At 36.0% G+C, this 16,592-nt stretch overlaps 3 protein-coding genes across 3 annotated transcripts; 1 reads left to right on the top strand and 2 right to left on the bottom strand.

The window, feature by feature from the left end:
* The first annotated feature begins 226 nt into the window (after window positions 1-226).
* On the top strand, window positions 227-2,731 carry LOC132048723 (uncharacterized). Its single transcript, XM_059439416.1, has 4 exons — window positions 227-413; window positions 506-801; window positions 960-1,127; window positions 1,217-2,731. The coding sequence occupies exons 1-4, from the start codon at window positions 227-229 to the stop codon at window positions 2,729-2,731; spliced, it is 2,166 nt and encodes a 721-aa protein (XP_059295399.1).
* Window positions 2,732-12,458: 9,727 nt separating this feature from the next.
* On the bottom strand, window positions 12,459-14,467 carry LOC132049889 (1-aminocyclopropane-1-carboxylate oxidase homolog 1-like). Its single transcript, XM_059440859.1, has 4 exons — window positions 14,309-14,467; window positions 13,520-14,140; window positions 12,985-13,306; window positions 12,459-12,888 (listed from the first exon to the last, which is right to left on the bottom strand). The coding sequence occupies exons 2-4, from the start codon at window positions 14,059-14,061 to the stop codon at window positions 12,637-12,639; spliced, it is 1,116 nt and encodes a 371-aa protein (XP_059296842.1). The 5' UTR covers window positions 14,062-14,140; window positions 14,309-14,467; the 3' UTR covers window positions 12,459-12,636.
* Window positions 14,468-16,000: 1,533 nt separating this feature from the next.
* On the bottom strand, window positions 16,001-16,351 carry LOC132048722 (uncharacterized). Its single transcript, XM_059439415.1, has one exon. It carries the CDS (start codon window positions 16,349-16,351, stop codon window positions 16,001-16,003), a length of 351 nt encoding a protein of 116 aa, XP_059295398.1.
* Window positions 16,352-16,592: the final 241 nt, after the last annotated feature.

Genomic DNA, 16,592 nt, shown 5'->3' with positions numbered 1-16,592 from the left:
GGCTAATTTCATGAATCCCTGGCTTGTGATGGGGGATTTCAATGATGTACTTTACCATGATGATAGAATTGGAGGTAATCCAGTACAGGACTTTGAGGTAGCTGATTTTGAAAACCTGTTAGAACAAACTAACCTCACTGTGATGCAGACTGTGGGTAGAACTTATACATGGACCAATTCCCATAGACATAGTAGGATAGATGGAGCTCTTGTTAATCCTACTTGAATGAACCAATGGCCACACCTGGTGGCTGAAGCTACAGATCCTTACTTCTCAGATCACTCAATGATGAGTGTTGCTATTACTAGCGATCAAAGGAGGAATGCAAAACCTTTCAGGTTCCTCAACCATTTAGCAACACATAAGGATTTTTTGGATGTAGTACAACTAGTATGGTCAACCCCAGTGTCAGGTAGACATATGGTAATGGTCTGGAACAAATTCAAAATTATGAAGGATGGTATGAAGAGGCCAAATGCTCATGAATTCTCCAATGTGGAGCAGAAAATTCAGAGATCCAGGGAACAACTAAGTGCAATATAGGACAACTACGACAGTGTTATACTAATCCAACATTGTATGAGTCCGAAAGAGAAATTAAGCTCTCCTTGGAGAAATGGGTGATGGTTCAAGAAAGCATACTTAGGCAAAAGTCAAGAGTGCAATGGTTGAAATTGGGGGACACAAATTCTGCCTACTTTCATACATGTCTAAAGAATAGAATTTCTCAGAACTGTATTAGAAGGTTAACAAATGAGTTTGGGGATGTTGTGTCCACCGAGAGTGGCATCGAGACAGAGGTAATTGGGTTCTATAAGAAACTGTTGGGCACATGTTCTGATCAACTGCCGACTATTGACCCTAGCATTATAGCTGATGGTCCCATCTTGAATAGAGATAAAAAAAAGCGGCCCTTATTGCCCCAGTTACACAAAATGAAATAGTGCTTGCTTTGAAGGATATAGCAGACCTGAAAGCTCTAGGATGTGATGGCTTCAATGCTTGTTTTTTCAAGAAAGCCTGGCCTGTTATTGGTGCTGATGTCTCTGAAGCAGTAATACAGTTCTTTCAGACAACCTGGATGTATAAAGCTATCAACTGTACCACGGTCACATTGATCCCTAAGGTACAATCTCCCTCCTCTATTAAAGAATTCAGACCCATATCATGTTGTGCGATGTTGTATAAGTTGATTTCCAAAGTGATCACAAAAAGACTGGAACTGTTATGGATTGCCTTATAGATTGTAGCCAGTCAGCGTTTGTCCCAGGGAGGGTCATAACTGATAACATCCTCTTGAGTCATGAACTAGTGAAGGGGTATCGTAGGAGAGGGTTGTCTCCTAGATGTATGTTAAAGATTGACATGCAAAAGACATACGACTCAGTAGAGTGGAGCTTTCTAGAACAAGTTCTAGTAGGATTAAACTTCCCTAGCAAATTCATTGGCTGGATCATAACTTGCATAAGAACAGTGTCCTACTCTATCATTATTAATGGGAAACCATCCTTACCATTTGAAGCAAAAAAAGGTCTAAGGCAAGGGGACCCCATGTCTCCTTTTCTGTTTGTTATGGTTATGGAATACCTAAGTAGAGTGTTGAAACAAGTGGGGAGAAATTCGGATTTCAACTTTCACCCGAAATGTGAGAGGTTGAATCTGATTCACCTGGGATTTGCTGATGATTTATTATTGTTCTGTAGAGGAGATATTGGGTTAGTACAACTCCTATTTGAGAGGTTTCAGTGCTTTTCCAAAGTTTCTGGTCTTGTGGCGAATTTCTCAAAGAGTTCAGTCTATTGTGGTGGTATGACTAGTGAAGAAGAGCAGGAAATATTGGGAACTCTGGGGTTTTCAAAAGGGGAACTCCCTTTTAGATACTTGGGAGTGCCACTTTGTACTAAAAGAGTGTCTTATATTCAATGCCAGCCTCTCCTAAATAAGATCCTAAATAGAATCAAGTCCTGGACCACAAAATTCTTATCTTATGCTGGTAGAGCTCAACTTATTAAATCTGTTCTTTTCTCTATTCAAGTCTTTTGGGCTCAAGTATTTGTTCTACCCAAGAAAGTCATCAAAAGTATTGTAGCAACTTGTAGAAGTTTCTTATGGACTGGTAGGACTGAAATCTCAAAGAAGGCATTGCTAGCATGGAGTAAAGTGTGTCAACCTGAGACTGCAGGAGGGCTAAATATTTTGGATATCACTGCATGGAATAAAGCAGCAATTAGTAAACTTCTGTGGAATTTGTGTCAAAAGAAAGACAAACTTTGGGTTCGATGGATACATTGCTATTATGGGACAAGCAGGAACCTCTTGGAAGATATACCAAAGCAAGCTTCATGGATCATGCAAAAACTAATGAAAGCAGGGAAGTACTTCTTGGAAGCTGGCTACACACTTTTCGATATTCCCCAGATGAACTGTTTCCATACAAAACAATTTTACTTGAAAATCAGAGAGGAGTTCCCAAAAGTCACGTGGAGGCGAATGGTCTGCAACAATATGGGACTGCCTAAGTGGGTTTTTATACTCAGAATAGCTGCTCATGGTAACTTATACACCAGAGATAGACTGAGTAGTTGGGGTGTTACTACTACGCAGGTCTGCCCCCTATGCGATCTAGTACCTGAAAGTGACTCACATCTATTTTTTGCTTGTTCTGCCACTGGACAACTGTGGTTGAAGCTGCTGCGATGGCAAGGAATTCATAGAAATAATTGGAGGTAGGAAGATGAAATTGCTTGGGCTGTTAAAAATGCAAGAGGGAGAGGTGCAAGGGATGAGGTATACAGGATGACATTTGCTGCTGCTGTTTATCACGTATGGAGGGAACGAAACCTAAGAGTGTTCTAGCACAAAGAGCAAACCGTGGACAGCTTAGCTAAACATATTATCCAGGAGGTACATCTACGAGGACAACAGAAGCCACATGTTGCAGATTGGTTGAAAAAGTTTAATTTTTACCCTTGCTGATTGCCATGTTTAGGGGAAAGTAGTGGTTAGACTTGGATGCCGTGTTTTAGTTGTTTAAATTTAGTTGTTGATGCTGGCTGAAGTTATGGGACTTATTTCCATATCTCAGTCCTTATTGTTTTGTACTGAACATCCACTTTTTTGGGAATAAAATTCTTATTTACCCAAAAAAAAAAATGTGTCTTACATGGATTAGACATGAATCAACTTACCACACTCATTGCTTGAGCAATATCAGGTTGAGTGCAAACCATAGCATGCATAATGCTACCAACTGCACTAGAATAAGGAACTTTTGACATGTAGTCCACCTCTTCCTTTATCATTGTGCCCATCAAAGAAAAAAGTCTGAATTGTTGTGCTAACGGTAAAGTAACGGGTTTACATTTATTCATGCCAAACCTCTGAACTACCTTCTCAATATACTTTCTCTGTGAGAGATGTACCTCACTGTTCTTTTTTGTGAATCTCCATTCCAAGGATGTTCTTAGCTTCACTTAAATCTTTCATGTCAAACTCCTTACTTACCAGTTTCTTCAAATCATTTATCTCTGTCATACTATTAGCAACAATAGGCATATCATCAACATATAACAGTAAATAAATATTTGAATTACCAAATACGGTCATGTGATACACGCAGGTATCAAAAGCACTTCTCGAGAAACCTTTAATAATCATGAACGCATCAAATCTCTTGTACTACTATCATGGTGACTGTTTTAAACCATACAAAGATTTTTTCAATTGACAAACTGGTCTTCTTTTCCTTCAATAAGGTTCAGGCTGATTCATGAAGATCACCTCTTCAAGTTCACCATGTAAGAATGCGGTCTTGACATCGTTCGACGAAGCTTCAAGTCATAATGGGCAACCAAAGCTAGTGACAAACGACCGAGTTACGTTCACGACTGGTGAGAAAATCTCATTGTAGTCGATTCTCTCCTTCTGACAAAAGCCCTTAGCAACCAATCTTGCTTTGTATCTAGCATCTTCTACACCCGGAATGCCATCTTTTTTTCTGAAGACCCATTTGCAACCAACAGTTCTCTTCCCCTTTGGTAGACTCACCAAATCCCATGTCTGGTTTTTGTGCAGAGACTCCATCTCTTCGGTCATGGGTAAACGCCATTGATCAGCTTCACCATATATAGTAGCTTCTGTATAGCTTGAGGGTTCCAGATCCTTTATTTCCTCCTCGACAACTAATGGATAGGCCACAAGATTAGCTTGCAAAGGCTGAGGATAATATTTTGGATTAGGCTTAGGAGTTCGTTTGTCCCTTCCAGTAGCTATAATGTATAGTTCACCTTCAGGTACTACTGTGTGAGATTTTTCATTATCTGACTCCACCTGAATTACTTAATCCTCATGCTCGGTGAGTTTCACATTTTCCTCCACCGTTTCTGTTGTAAGAACTTTCTGTCCTGCAAACTCAATAGAAGTCTTTCTAAGATCAAGCATAGAGGCCTCATCAAAAGTAACATCTCTACTGGTTACAAACTTAAGAGGATCTAAACTTCATATTCTATATCCTTTTACCCCTTCAAAGATATCCCATAAATAAACCTTTTCGAGCTCTAGGTTCTAGTTTTCTAGCACTTACATAATAATATGCGGGACATCCAAAGGTTCTTAGGTATGAGTAATCAGACGATTTACCTGACCATACCTCGATTGGAGTTTTGAAGTCAATCCCCGATGTTGGAGAACGATTAACAACATAACAAGCAGTATTTACTGCTTCCGCCCAGAACTCCTTAGGCACATTGGCATTAGAGAGCATATATATGCTTTCTCAAGAAGAGCGATTCATCCTTTCGCTACTCCATTTTTTGTGGTGTATGCCTAACAGTTTTATGTCTCAATACACCATGAATCTTGTAGAAATTGTCAAATTCTTCATTGTAAAACTCCAAGCCATTATCTGTTCGAAGACACTTAATCTTTATGTCACACTGATTTTCAATTAATGTCTTCCAGTTTTTGAAATTCTCAAAGACATCACTTTTATCCTTTAAGAAGTATATCCAAACCTTTCTTGAAAAATCATCAATGAAAGTAAAAAGATACCTCTTTCCACCCTTAGATGGAACCTGGGATGGACTCCATAAATCTGAATGAATGTAGTCAAGTACCCTTTCGATTTTGTGCTTGCCCGTCCTAAAGCTGACTCGTTTCTACTTTCCAAGGACACCATGCTCACAAAAATCAAGTGTACTAATCTTCTCAACTTTCAAAAGGTTTCGGTTGCTCAAAATTTCCAACCCCCTCTCGCTCACGCGACCTAATCTCATATGCCACATCTTAGCCTTGTCATCATCTAATAACTGTGAGGTTGCAGCATTCGCAGTACCTAGAATGGTGCCGCCCATAAGTACATAAAGACCACCCTCTAGTTTGGCCTTTAACATGACCAGAGAATCCTTGGTGACCTTGCAGATTCCACCTTCATCCGCATGCTTATATCCGAGCTTATCAAGAGTACCAAGAGAGATCAGATTCTTTTTCATATCACGAATATGTCGAACATTAGATAATGTTCTTATGATGCCGTCATGACACCGTAAAAGGCTGAACCAATACATGCTATTTCACATAATGCATCGTTACCCATAAGTACAGTCCCACTCGTCTGCTTGTAGCTAGTAAATCAATCTTTTATGAAGCATATGTGAAAGGTACAAGTTGAATCTAAAATCCACTTATGTGTCTGAATGTCATCTGTTGAAGCAGTTAGCACGTAATCTTCTCCAGATGTCTGAGCTACCTGAACCGTAGATGCACTGGCTGTTGTTTTATCAATCTTTTTATTCGGGCAATCCCTCTCAAAGTGACCCTTTTGATGATAACTCCAATATTCAGCATCCTTCCTACTCACCCTTTTCCTAGACTTTGACCTAGCTACTGATTTGCCTCTCCCTCCTTAGCTTAAGCGACCTCTAACCGTCAAGCCCTCACCATGGTCCTCTTTCTCACCATTATTGATATGATTCCTTAATTCATCCGAATTCAACGCATGTCTTACCATCTGTAACGTGATCACCTCCTTACTGTACATCATTGAATTAACTACGTCTTTGTATGTCGGTGATAATGAAAACAGCAGAGTGCACGCTCGTTCCTAATCTCCCACTTTAATATCATCATGATTAAGATCCCTAGCCAATTAATTAAAAGCATCAAGATGATCCTGTAAAGTTGTATCTGTCTTCATCTTGAAGGTATGTAAACGCTGGCTTAACAACATTCTAGTTGTTACTAATTTCTTCTGGTATAGATCTTCAAGTTTCTTCCACAAACTCGCAACTGTTTTCTCGGTACTGACTTCACATAACACGCTGTCTGATAAGGATAATTGAATTGCGCTAAACACATCCATCTCAATCTTCTGCTTCTCGGCCTCTTTCGTATTTTCGGGATACGAGTCGTCCAAAGCATAGACTGATCCTTCTCTCCGTAACAACGCCATGATCTTGATCTTTAAGATTTTGAAGTTATTACTTTGCCCATCAAAATTCGCTACCTCAAACTTCGTAGATGCCATAGTCTCCTCGTCTCCTAGATCTCACGACCCGTAGGTTTTGATATCAATTGTTAGCGTGGAAACGATAAAAATACAATAATTAAAGTAGTTTGGATCGATGTGATCCTAGTCTACGGAGAACGGCCGGCACTTTTATTAATATCAAGGGAGAAAGTAAGTTACAAGATTGAATACTCTTAGGTTCTATGTCCTGTCCTACTTAATAAATCCTAGCTAGCATGTATTTATACTACTACGTCTAATCCTTTCCTAGAAAGGATTTAAATCCCAATAACACTCGAAAACACACAAAAAAAAAATTCCTTTTATTTCTTTCTACTTTTAAGTAGGAATTGGCTTAAATATCTTCTCAACTTCACATTTTATCGAAGCAAAACAATTTTTTAGAACTCAGAAAGAAAGGAGGAACTGTCTGATACATAGAATTATCAGAAAAGAAAGACAAAAAGGTTTGATTAATGTCAAACTAGGCAACTAGCGCAACAAAATTTGTAAAAAGTCTAAGTCGCTTCTCAATAAACCATATGACCTAACTCCTAACATGTTACATGAACAAGAGAACAAGTTAGGTCTACTAGCCTTGCATGTTGTCTTTGAGAGTTTCCTAGAAGGTGGTCTGAGCTAACTTCACTCTTCTTTTCTATGAAGTGTGTATTGTTGTTAACTTGTATTTTATTTATACGGTAAAGTTTTGTATACGTTCTGTCTAATTTGATCGATTCTAGCATGTTATACTCGCTTTTTTTTGTTTCAAGGTTATTAATTTATGTTTAGTGATTAATTTTACAAAAAGGAGAGAATATAGATGGGAATTGTAGGAAAGTAGACCGAATGATTGCAAGGCAAAGGGGCGTGGTCGCTTTATACCAAGAAGATGAAGAAAAGCTGTTTTTTCACATGGCTTTGGGAGAAGCCCTTTACAAACTCGATAATTCACTCAATCCAATTGTTACAATTACTCTATTCTACATTCCACATTTCGACTGTAATTAAAATATAGTACTCCTATTATTTTTACCCAAAAGGGTCTCCGAAACTTGTACGCTCTTTGAAAATTGGTTGATCATGTGGATTTGGAACTGCAATTTCTCTTGTTCTCATGATCAAGTAAGGATTCAAAAACAATAATGCAATATAGACTGTGATAGATGGACCCCATCGAAGAGATCTTGTAATGATACTCAAGGCTATTGTTTAAGGGGCACCTGTCGCATACTTTACCCCATTTCAACCTCGCTATGTCCTTCCGTTAACTAACTTACCTTGCTTTGTCAAATACAAATAGAAAATCACTCAAAATTGACAGTTTCTTTCATTATAGGTAATTATCACATGTATTCCTTATTTACTTGCGTTACCAATTTTCTATTCCTGTTCATTAACTTGAGATTCAGGTCAATTCTTGCTTATTATTGTTGAAATTCAAGTCTATTCAGATTAAGGATTCGAATTTCCTACATTAAGTGTTAATATTTGCAATTTTATTATACATGCTTCTTCAAAGGACTAGGAATCAAATGAAAGTCGAAACCCCCTTAACCAAATAATGAGAAAAGGAAAAAAGGGTTCTGCTTTGATCAGAAAAGGAAACATGAAAAAATCCAAAAAGTTATTGCAATGAACTATTCTCACAAAAAAATCATCCCAACCCAACTTGCCATACGAGATGTCAGATAAATGATAATGAAAAGTTAAGATAACCAACAGGACATTTCGGGTTGCTACTGCAAGACAAAAAGAAAATTCACAGCAAGAATAAAGAAAAGAAAAGGAAAAAGCAGGGCTAAGACAAAACAGTTTAATGTATACCTTTTTAATGATTTATTTGTATTTTTTTTTTTTTTGGTGTGAAGTGCAAAATACTGTATCGTTTGTTACTCTTTTACCCTCTTTTATTCTCTGTCTTCTGCTTCTTGCAGAGATCTTTTGAATTAAGGGGTTGTTTGGTACGAAGACAGGTAATGCAGGTATTAGTAATGCAGGAATTGTAATGCTGGAATTATTCTTTATCAAGTGTTTGGTTCATTGTATTAAAAATTAGATATACAATGTATAATCTAAGCTTGTGTTTGGTTTAAAACTGTACAAAATCTTCTTTGCCATTATATCCTTGAATATTTGTGGGATTTTCTATTTCATGTAATTGGGAAAAGGGTTTGAGGGGTAGTTTAGTCATTTTAGGGGTCTTATCCAGGTATAGTTAAACCTCGGGTATAAGTAATCCCTTGATTTCCTCCTAGGCACTTAGATAAGCCCCCTTGAAAGGCAATGGCTTTGAGGGTACTAACTGTGATATATGGGTAAGGTGTATAAGTAATCCATGTATTAGGTATGATTAAATTGAATTGAGTAACCAAACATTGTATTGGATGGACTAAATTTTAATACAGGCACTATTTTGATTAGTACAACATACCAAACGACCCCTAAATGTGTGACCTAGAGTAATCATTGATAATCCTTCATGTTATGATAGTGAAACATGATGAGATTGCATTTCTTTAAAACAAAGTAGAGTATAATGAAACAAATTCATGGTAATTGTTGATTATGAAACCAAAAAAGCTGGGAATTGAATTATTAGAAAAAAGAAAAAATACACCCTTTGTAAAGCGGACCCATAAAAGAGCATAATGTTTAAAGAGAAGTTCAACATATTTATGGTATGTTGGAGAGCCCTCCCTTCAGGTATTCCAATCCTTATGTTATGTCACGCTTTGCAGACAAGACATATTCTCATGGGACCAGAAACATTACCTGATGGCATTGTCCCCTTTGACTGCTTCTTCAGCATTTTATGTGTTTTTTAAAATAAAGGTGGTGTCTGAGTGAGCTTGCGCAAAGAAGGAGGAAAAAGGCGTAGGGGCCAATTTGTTTCCTTATACATACGAAAGATGTTGAATATCTTAGCTTCTTCGTGACTTTAATTCTTTATATTTTGAATTATCTTAGTAAATCCTAGCTTCGCTGCTAGCTGACCCGCGTTTCAATTATGTTACCGACTACTATAACCTCTCGATCACCAGCATAGGTACCGAATGACTTTGCCCATTAATTCTTTTTGCAGCACATTTTTCACACACTAATTTATATTGCTTGCCGCCTGTTTTTATTGCATTCAAAAAATGAACAGCCTGTTACTTAATTCCTACTGCTTGTGTGAGTTATGTGTGTTCGTATGTGTAATTGGCTTAGCTTTGTTCTCTTTTGCCTCATAATTAACTGGTGGCTGAAGTAATCTAGTCACTGGAGCTGCTGGGCTGAACATCATCTGGTTTCTTTTTGTTACTCTAAGATCTAAGAATCCATTATTTCCCAAAAAAAAAAAAAAAAAATGTGTGACATTGTATACAAGGGGACAAAATGGATGTCTAAAGGGTAAAAAAGAAATCAGTTTTTAGTCTAGTGTTGTAATAACTCAAGATAACTCTGGTGTGAGTTTGATCATATTACTGGCTCCAAGTTCGGATAAAAGAGGAGAGCTGCATTAGGATGACCGACAATGTAAAATTAGTTAATTCATTATCAATTCTAACACCAACTTAGTTTGGAATTGAGACGACGTTGTAACTAAGTTAAGATAGACACTTGGTAATTTGGGCTAAATACTAGTACTTCCTCCGTCCCTCTGTCCAATTTATGTGATACACTTTTATTTTTAGTCATTCCAAAAACAATGATGCATTTATATATTTAGAAATAATTAAATTTAAAACATCCCCTTTTACCCTTAATGAAATGATTTACAGCCACACAACTATTTATGGTTTGTTTTAGACCACAAGTTTTATAAGTTTACATTCTTTCTTAAACTTTGTGCCTAGTCAAACTATATCACATAAATTGGGACGTAGGGAGTAATTTATTTGTCATACTTTCTTTTTTAGTTTTTTTAGAAAAAATGTCATACTTCCTTATTTAAAAGTAATTTATATTTTAACTTCTTATTTGACCCTTAATGACATGATTTATAGTTAAACAAATACTCCCCCCATTTTTAAATAAATGATGTTTTAGGATTTTCATTTTGTTTCAAAATAAGTGGTGCTTTAGGATTTCAAGAAGAAATTGATTTTATGCTTCTAAAATTACCCTTATTTACATAATCAAGAATCATTAAATAGTTTTTCTTTTTCTAGGCATTTGATTAGGGGTAAGTTAATAAAAACACTCCTAATTTTCTTGGAATGAGCAATTTTTTAAGGGGTCTGAATAAGCTAAAAACACCACTCATTATGAAGCGGAGGGAGTATCAATGACTTTGTTTTAAACCACAAGTTTCAAAAGTCTTCATTTTTTTTCCATAAACTATATACCCAGTCAAACACCGTCATATAAATTGAGACAAATGGAGTATACCATATATTGTTGTGTTGGTGAATTCAAGAAGGAAAAGCGAGAGACAACAGGAAACCATCTTTTGCAGCGGTGTAAATTCAATATCCGATGATTGAACATGATTAAGTTGGAATAATGAAAGGTTTAGTTGTAGAATTTAGACTCTTTGCACTAAAGAAAATGATACATAGAATTTTATAAAGCAGTGCAAATTGAATGATTGAGCACAAGCAACGATTCCTTCATTACTACTTAACTTGTCAAGACTGTACAATTAGTAAAAATGTTTAGAGAACTTTAGTTGATCTTTTACCACAGAAAACATGACTAGAACATTTCAATTGTTGAATTTGAACGTGTCAATTAATTTATGTGCCAACTTAGAACTTGAAAATCGGAGTTCAGTAATAAGCGAAATGATTACATAGGTTTACCCTGCATAAACAGAAAAATTAGATGTCCAGGATCTTGTAGCTAGAGAGTTTAGACCATATTTAGGATTTGAAGGATGGTTCATCTTCAAGAAAAAGGTGTACTACTACTTGTGGGATTAGCATGATGATTAAGAACCCAATTAGTTTCAACTAGAACTGGACATCTCAAAATCAGGCATGAGTATGATATTAAATATGTAATGCATACCAGGACCAACATACTAATAATAATTCACAATGATGGTGAATATAAAAATAGAATGAATATGTTAGCACTTAGCACTGTACAAATTAGACCAATATTCACTCCCAATGATGAGGATTATCTACTTATAATAGGAGGAAAGATCTTCCAAAAAATCACCTGGTTGATGTACATCTTTTCATAGGATGCTACTACTAAGTTTCTGACTGAGGATGTGTTTAGTCTTTTTTTCCCTTGCTGTAATTCTTTTAAAAGGGTAATAACATCGTTTATTTACCCAAAAAAATAAAAAATAAAAAGATAATCCTTTTGAAATGATGAAGTTGAAGCCTTGAAGGTATCTGGACAGTCATCTCTGCAGTACTGGATCACTTTATCGAGGATAACAGTGGCGGAGTCAGGATTTTAATAGATGTAATTCAAATTATCAAAATGTAAACACACGAAGTAAGGGGATATAACAACTACTGTACATATACAAAAAATAATAAAATTATACTCAATGTAATTTTTCGGCAAAACTCAATGTAATTTTCCGGCGAAGGAGGTTTAGATACAACATCACTGAATGTGTCTGAATTACCAATCAGACTAAAACAAATAGAAAAATCGACAAAGACATTGATTTTGTCATATCTAATGATTCCAAAAATGAATAAATAAAGATATTTAAGCTTGAAAGACAAATGCATCACACTAAAAAAAAAAAAAAAAAATGGATCTCCACCTAAAAAGAAATTAAAGATTATGCTTTAGAATCATGAGATCTACACTCTGCTAAAGCCTTGGATTTTTCTATTTTTTTTCCCCCCATTTATGGTGTTTTAGCTGATTCTGCTCCTTTTTTGTCATTAAAAAAAATGGTGATTCTGCTCCTTTCTTAATACTATTATCAACTACTATGACTTGTACATCTCATTGAGTTTCTCTAATTCAGTCAAATAATTCAAGAAGTCCTTGTAAGTATAATCATGAAGATTACTTACTCTGAGTAGAATTTATTGATGGTTGAAAAATGAGCATACATAGTTTGACATATATAGTTGTACACAAACCTTATTTGATACAATAACTATCATTTCCACAGCTACTTCAACACACCCCTTACCTGTGAATAATTGCTGAACTATTTAGTCTAAAGTCTAAAATGCAACAGAGTGGATGTTCCATCCAGCCCTTTGTTATTGAAATAAGTTGTGAACTCCTTAATCGTCGTTTCTCTGTACTTTGGAGGATTGTGTTCCGATATCAACTCCTTGATAGGTCCATACATCCTTTGTGTTGGCACAAAATTTGACATGAAGAAGCATGCCAACGATACCCTTGGACCAACCTTATTTGCCAGTACTCTATGATCAACACTTTTTAACTTGTCATTTGATATAAGCTGAAAATGATTTGAGTAAAAAATATCAATCTACATAACATAAGTGATAAGACAAGTATGTTTTTGATACAGAGATGTGCTAAATGTAACACTTACCTGTAGAATATCTCCCATATTGACCACGAGAGCTCCGGAAGTAGGGGGAACATCTACCCAATGGTTCTGATGTAGGACTTGGAGGCCGCCTATATTATCTTGGAGAAGCACGGTGAGGAAGTCATTGTCAGCATGCTTACTGGTGCCTAGAGTAAGTTCGGGTTGTGGGCATGCTGGGTAATAATGGCCTAACGCCATAAGCCCCTCGGCACAACCTATATCCTTGAAGTGGTTTGGTTCGAGGCCAATGGCCTCAGAAAGTAGTTCAAATAGAGTATCACCTAATTTCATCACTTGGTTTGTGTACTCAAGGAGAATATCCCTATAACAGATGCACAATAAGCAAACAAAGACATAATAAAGTCAAACCTCTCTATAACGGCGTCATTTATCTGTATGTATTTTTTGCTGCTATAGCGAAATGATGTTATAGAAATAATATAACATAACATGAAAAATCCGTCAAAAAATTACTTGGCCGTTATAGTGAAATATCATTAAAATTGGTGACTTGCCTATATTGACCATGAAATACCTGCAGACAGAAGGTAATTCTTGAGGATTTGGAGGTATAGGAGCTACGGTGGCACTAAAAGTATCCCTCCAGTTGGTTACTGGTGCTCCAAACAGATCAAAATTGCTGTTAAACATAAACTCTTTTGTGAAGTCTCGCGTATACCACTGCTTCTTCACCTCAGTATCTTGCTCAAAAAACCTGATAACCCCGTCTTTCATTTCATCCAGAACATGATTAGGAATCCCATGATTGATCACTTGAAAGAAACCCCAAGTCTCGGATGCATGACCGACTTCCTGGACTATCTTCTTTCGCTTGATCGGATCTTCCTTGATGCCTTCAAGATCAATTATTGGAAAACTGAATTTCTTGTTGCTGTCATGAATTGTTGAATCTTCACTCTTTGATGGTTGAACAAAAATTCGAGGTACTTTGGTGACACCTGCATCCACTAGTCCCTTAACACCGGCTTTCGTCTCATCAAAGGCTTCTAGTTCAGCCTTTCTGTCATACTTTGCTTCACTTGGAACCTGAACTTCATTTGTGTTGAACACCTCCATCTTTCTTATTCCTTTGGAACAATCAGGATTTGCTACTCCTATTAGATTTTAGCCTTTGCCTAAAAGTGTTATTGAATACCTTGTAAAAGTTAAGATATATACAAATTAATTTTGCCCTTCACCTAAGTATTAGTCAAAATCAAAGAAAGAGATTCAGTAACAGCCTTATCCCCCAACCCCCCATCCCCACCAAAACCACAAAAAAAAAAAAAAAAAAAAAAAAAAAGAGAGAGAGAGAGAGAGATACCCGTAACAGATAACGTTAGCTAAGAATTGAAATGTTTAACAAAGTCAACATATTTTATTTTTCAGCACCAAGAAGATTTCATCACATTCAGAATTCCATTACCATATTTAGCATAAACTGCCAAATACAACCACTTCAAAGTTCCGGTCCCCATAAGCAATGAAATCACTGGTACTCCCTTTGTCCACGCATTTTCCTTTTTAACCAGTCCCAAAAAGAGTGACACGTTTTTTTATTTTGATAATAATTTAACTTTAAACTTTACCTTTTAAGCTTGAAGAGATTATTTATAATCACACACATATCTTTGGCTTGTTTTAGACCACAAGATTCAAAAGTCTTCTTTTATTTCTCAAACTCTGTGCTCAATCAAACTACATCATATAAATTTGGGACGAGAGAGTAATATTCTAAATTCTTTTATCAACCACCTATGATTGTTTAAAGGCTTAATGCATATGTGACCAGTGGTGGAACCAGAATTTTTATTAAGGGGTATCAAAATATAAAAAAGTAAATCTACGAAGAAGTCAAGAGGTGTCAATATGTAATATATATATACATAAAAAATATTTTTACCTAACTACACATGAATGTAATTTTTCTCCGAAAAAGGGTGTCGGTTGACACTCTTAACCACGTGGCTCCGCCACTGTATGTGGCCCCCTAAACTTATCTTATTTTTTTTTTTTTTTTCATTTTGACACCTCAACTAAGTGTTATTCCTATTGAACTCCTGAACTTGGCTTCAAGTATATCTATCAAGCAAAATCTAACTTACATAACATATATGGTGAGTTTTATTTTTTTAGCCTTGCACGTGAATATCAATCGCATCCCGCGTGAAAAATTCAACCAATTAAAACACCCCACCCATTTTAATTATTCACATCAGATAGGAAGAAGTGTGCTACTGTGTTATACAAGTGAAGAACCACCACTTAAACCAATCAAATAACAAAGTTGGAAAAAAAATAAGAAATTAAAATTGGAAACTAAAACTGAAAAATAAAAAACCAAAACTTAATATCTGATGTGTATAATTAAAATGGGCGGGGTTTTAATTGGTTGAATTTTCTACATAGGATGCGATTGACGTTCACGCGCAAGGCTAAAAAAAAATGAAACTCATCATATATATGTAAGTCAAATTGTGTTTGATAGACACAGTTGGGGTCAAGTTTAGAGGTTCAATAGAAACAACACTTAGTTGAGATGTCAAAATGAAAAAAGGGGGCAAGTTTAGGGGCCACATATGCATTAAGCCTTGTTTAAATCAATATAACAAGAAAGACCACATACTGATTGTTCATTTGAATTGGCATAATGTCTATTTTGCTAGCTGTGACTTGTATTTACTCCACTAAGTTGTGATGATGGCTAGTTGATACTCTTGGACCACTCTTCTGAATTTTTGGAGAAAACCTTGCTCCAAAAGTGTGTAATTCTACATTCAGAGAACATTGATAACATAAATCAACACAACATTTTTCCATTCGAGTTATAGGTTTTACCCGAAATATGCACACTCCTAATCAAAACAAGCTGTAATAGAACAAGTCAACCAGAAATTAGCGTTTCGTAATACAGTACATATTTGTATATGTTGAGCATGAAAATTCCTGGAAACAAAATACTGAATTAAATAGGTCATTTACCAAAAAAAAAAAAAAAAAAAAAAAAAAAAAAACTTCAAGCATTCAAATTTGCTTGTCTTGACTTCAATTGTTTCAATTCATGTGAAGCAACTACAATATCCATTACTCTCTCCGATTCCAGGTTTCTATTTTCCACTGACTTGATTGCATCACCACCTATAATTTCTTTTTGTTTATCCGCCCAAATTGCACCAGACTCGACAATATAATCTGAATCTTTAGGATTAGTCTTATAGGTAATTTGGGCAGAGCAATTAGTGCAGTTGAGATAGAATCTGAAGATTTTTATTCCCAAATAGGTCTCGCCAATGATGTTCTCCATCAGGGATTTAAATTTGGTGCCCTTGTAGAGGTAAGTAGCACGAGTAGCACAACGAATAGTCATAGGTAGCATTATGCGTATTTTCATATGTCGATTCATTGTCTATCTTCGCATTGGAATGTCTAATGGGTTCAAAACTTTCCTCTCTCCCATGGCTTCTTGGCAGTCCAAAAAATTGAAAACCCACTTCTTGGGAGTTCTCTTCTATGTTAGAGTCTTAGAGACAAGGGTTTGATGGGCTTTTTTTTTTTTTTGGAAAACTTATGTTGCCTTTGCAGCATTAAATAAAAATAACCCTAAAATA

The sequence above is a fragment of the Lycium ferocissimum genome, chromosome 3, assembly GCF_029784015.1.
Source record: "Lycium ferocissimum isolate CSIRO_LF1 chromosome 3, AGI_CSIRO_Lferr_CH_V1, whole genome shotgun sequence".
Taxonomy (NCBI): Eukaryota; Viridiplantae; Streptophyta; class Magnoliopsida; order Solanales; family Solanaceae; genus Lycium; species Lycium ferocissimum.
The sequence above is the reverse complement of the archived record's forward strand: the minus strand, read 5'-3'. Positions and strand labels throughout refer to the sequence as shown.

Bases quoted from the DNA above. Each gene is read 5' to 3' on its own strand.
- LOC132049889 (XM_059440859.1), bottom strand. From the start codon at position 14,061: ATGGAGGTGTTCAACACAAATGAAGTTCAGGTTCCAAGTGAAGCAAAG. The intron at 13,307-13,519 runs GTATTTCATGGT...CATCTGTTATAG, and splicing joins GAATTACCTTCTGTCTGCAG to GGATATTCTCCTTGAGTACA. The intron at 12,889-12,984 runs GTAAGTGTTACA...AATCATTTTCAG, and splicing joins ATATGGGAGATATTCTACAG to CTTATATCAAATGACAAGTT.
- LOC132048722 (XM_059439415.1), bottom strand. From the start codon at position 16,351: ATGACTATTCGTTGTGCTACTCGTGCTACTTACCTCTACAAGGGCACC.
- LOC132048723 (XM_059439416.1), top strand. From the start codon at position 227: ATGAACCAATGGCCACACCTGGTGGCTGAAGCTACAGATCCTTACTTC. The intron at 414-505 runs GTAGACATATGG...AATGTGGAGCAG, and splicing joins ATGGTCAACCCCAGTGTCAG to AAAATTCAGAGATCCAGGGA. The intron at 1,128-1,216 runs GTACAATCTCCC...GATCACAAAAAG, and splicing joins CGGTCACATTGATCCCTAAG to ACTGGAACTGTTATGGATTG.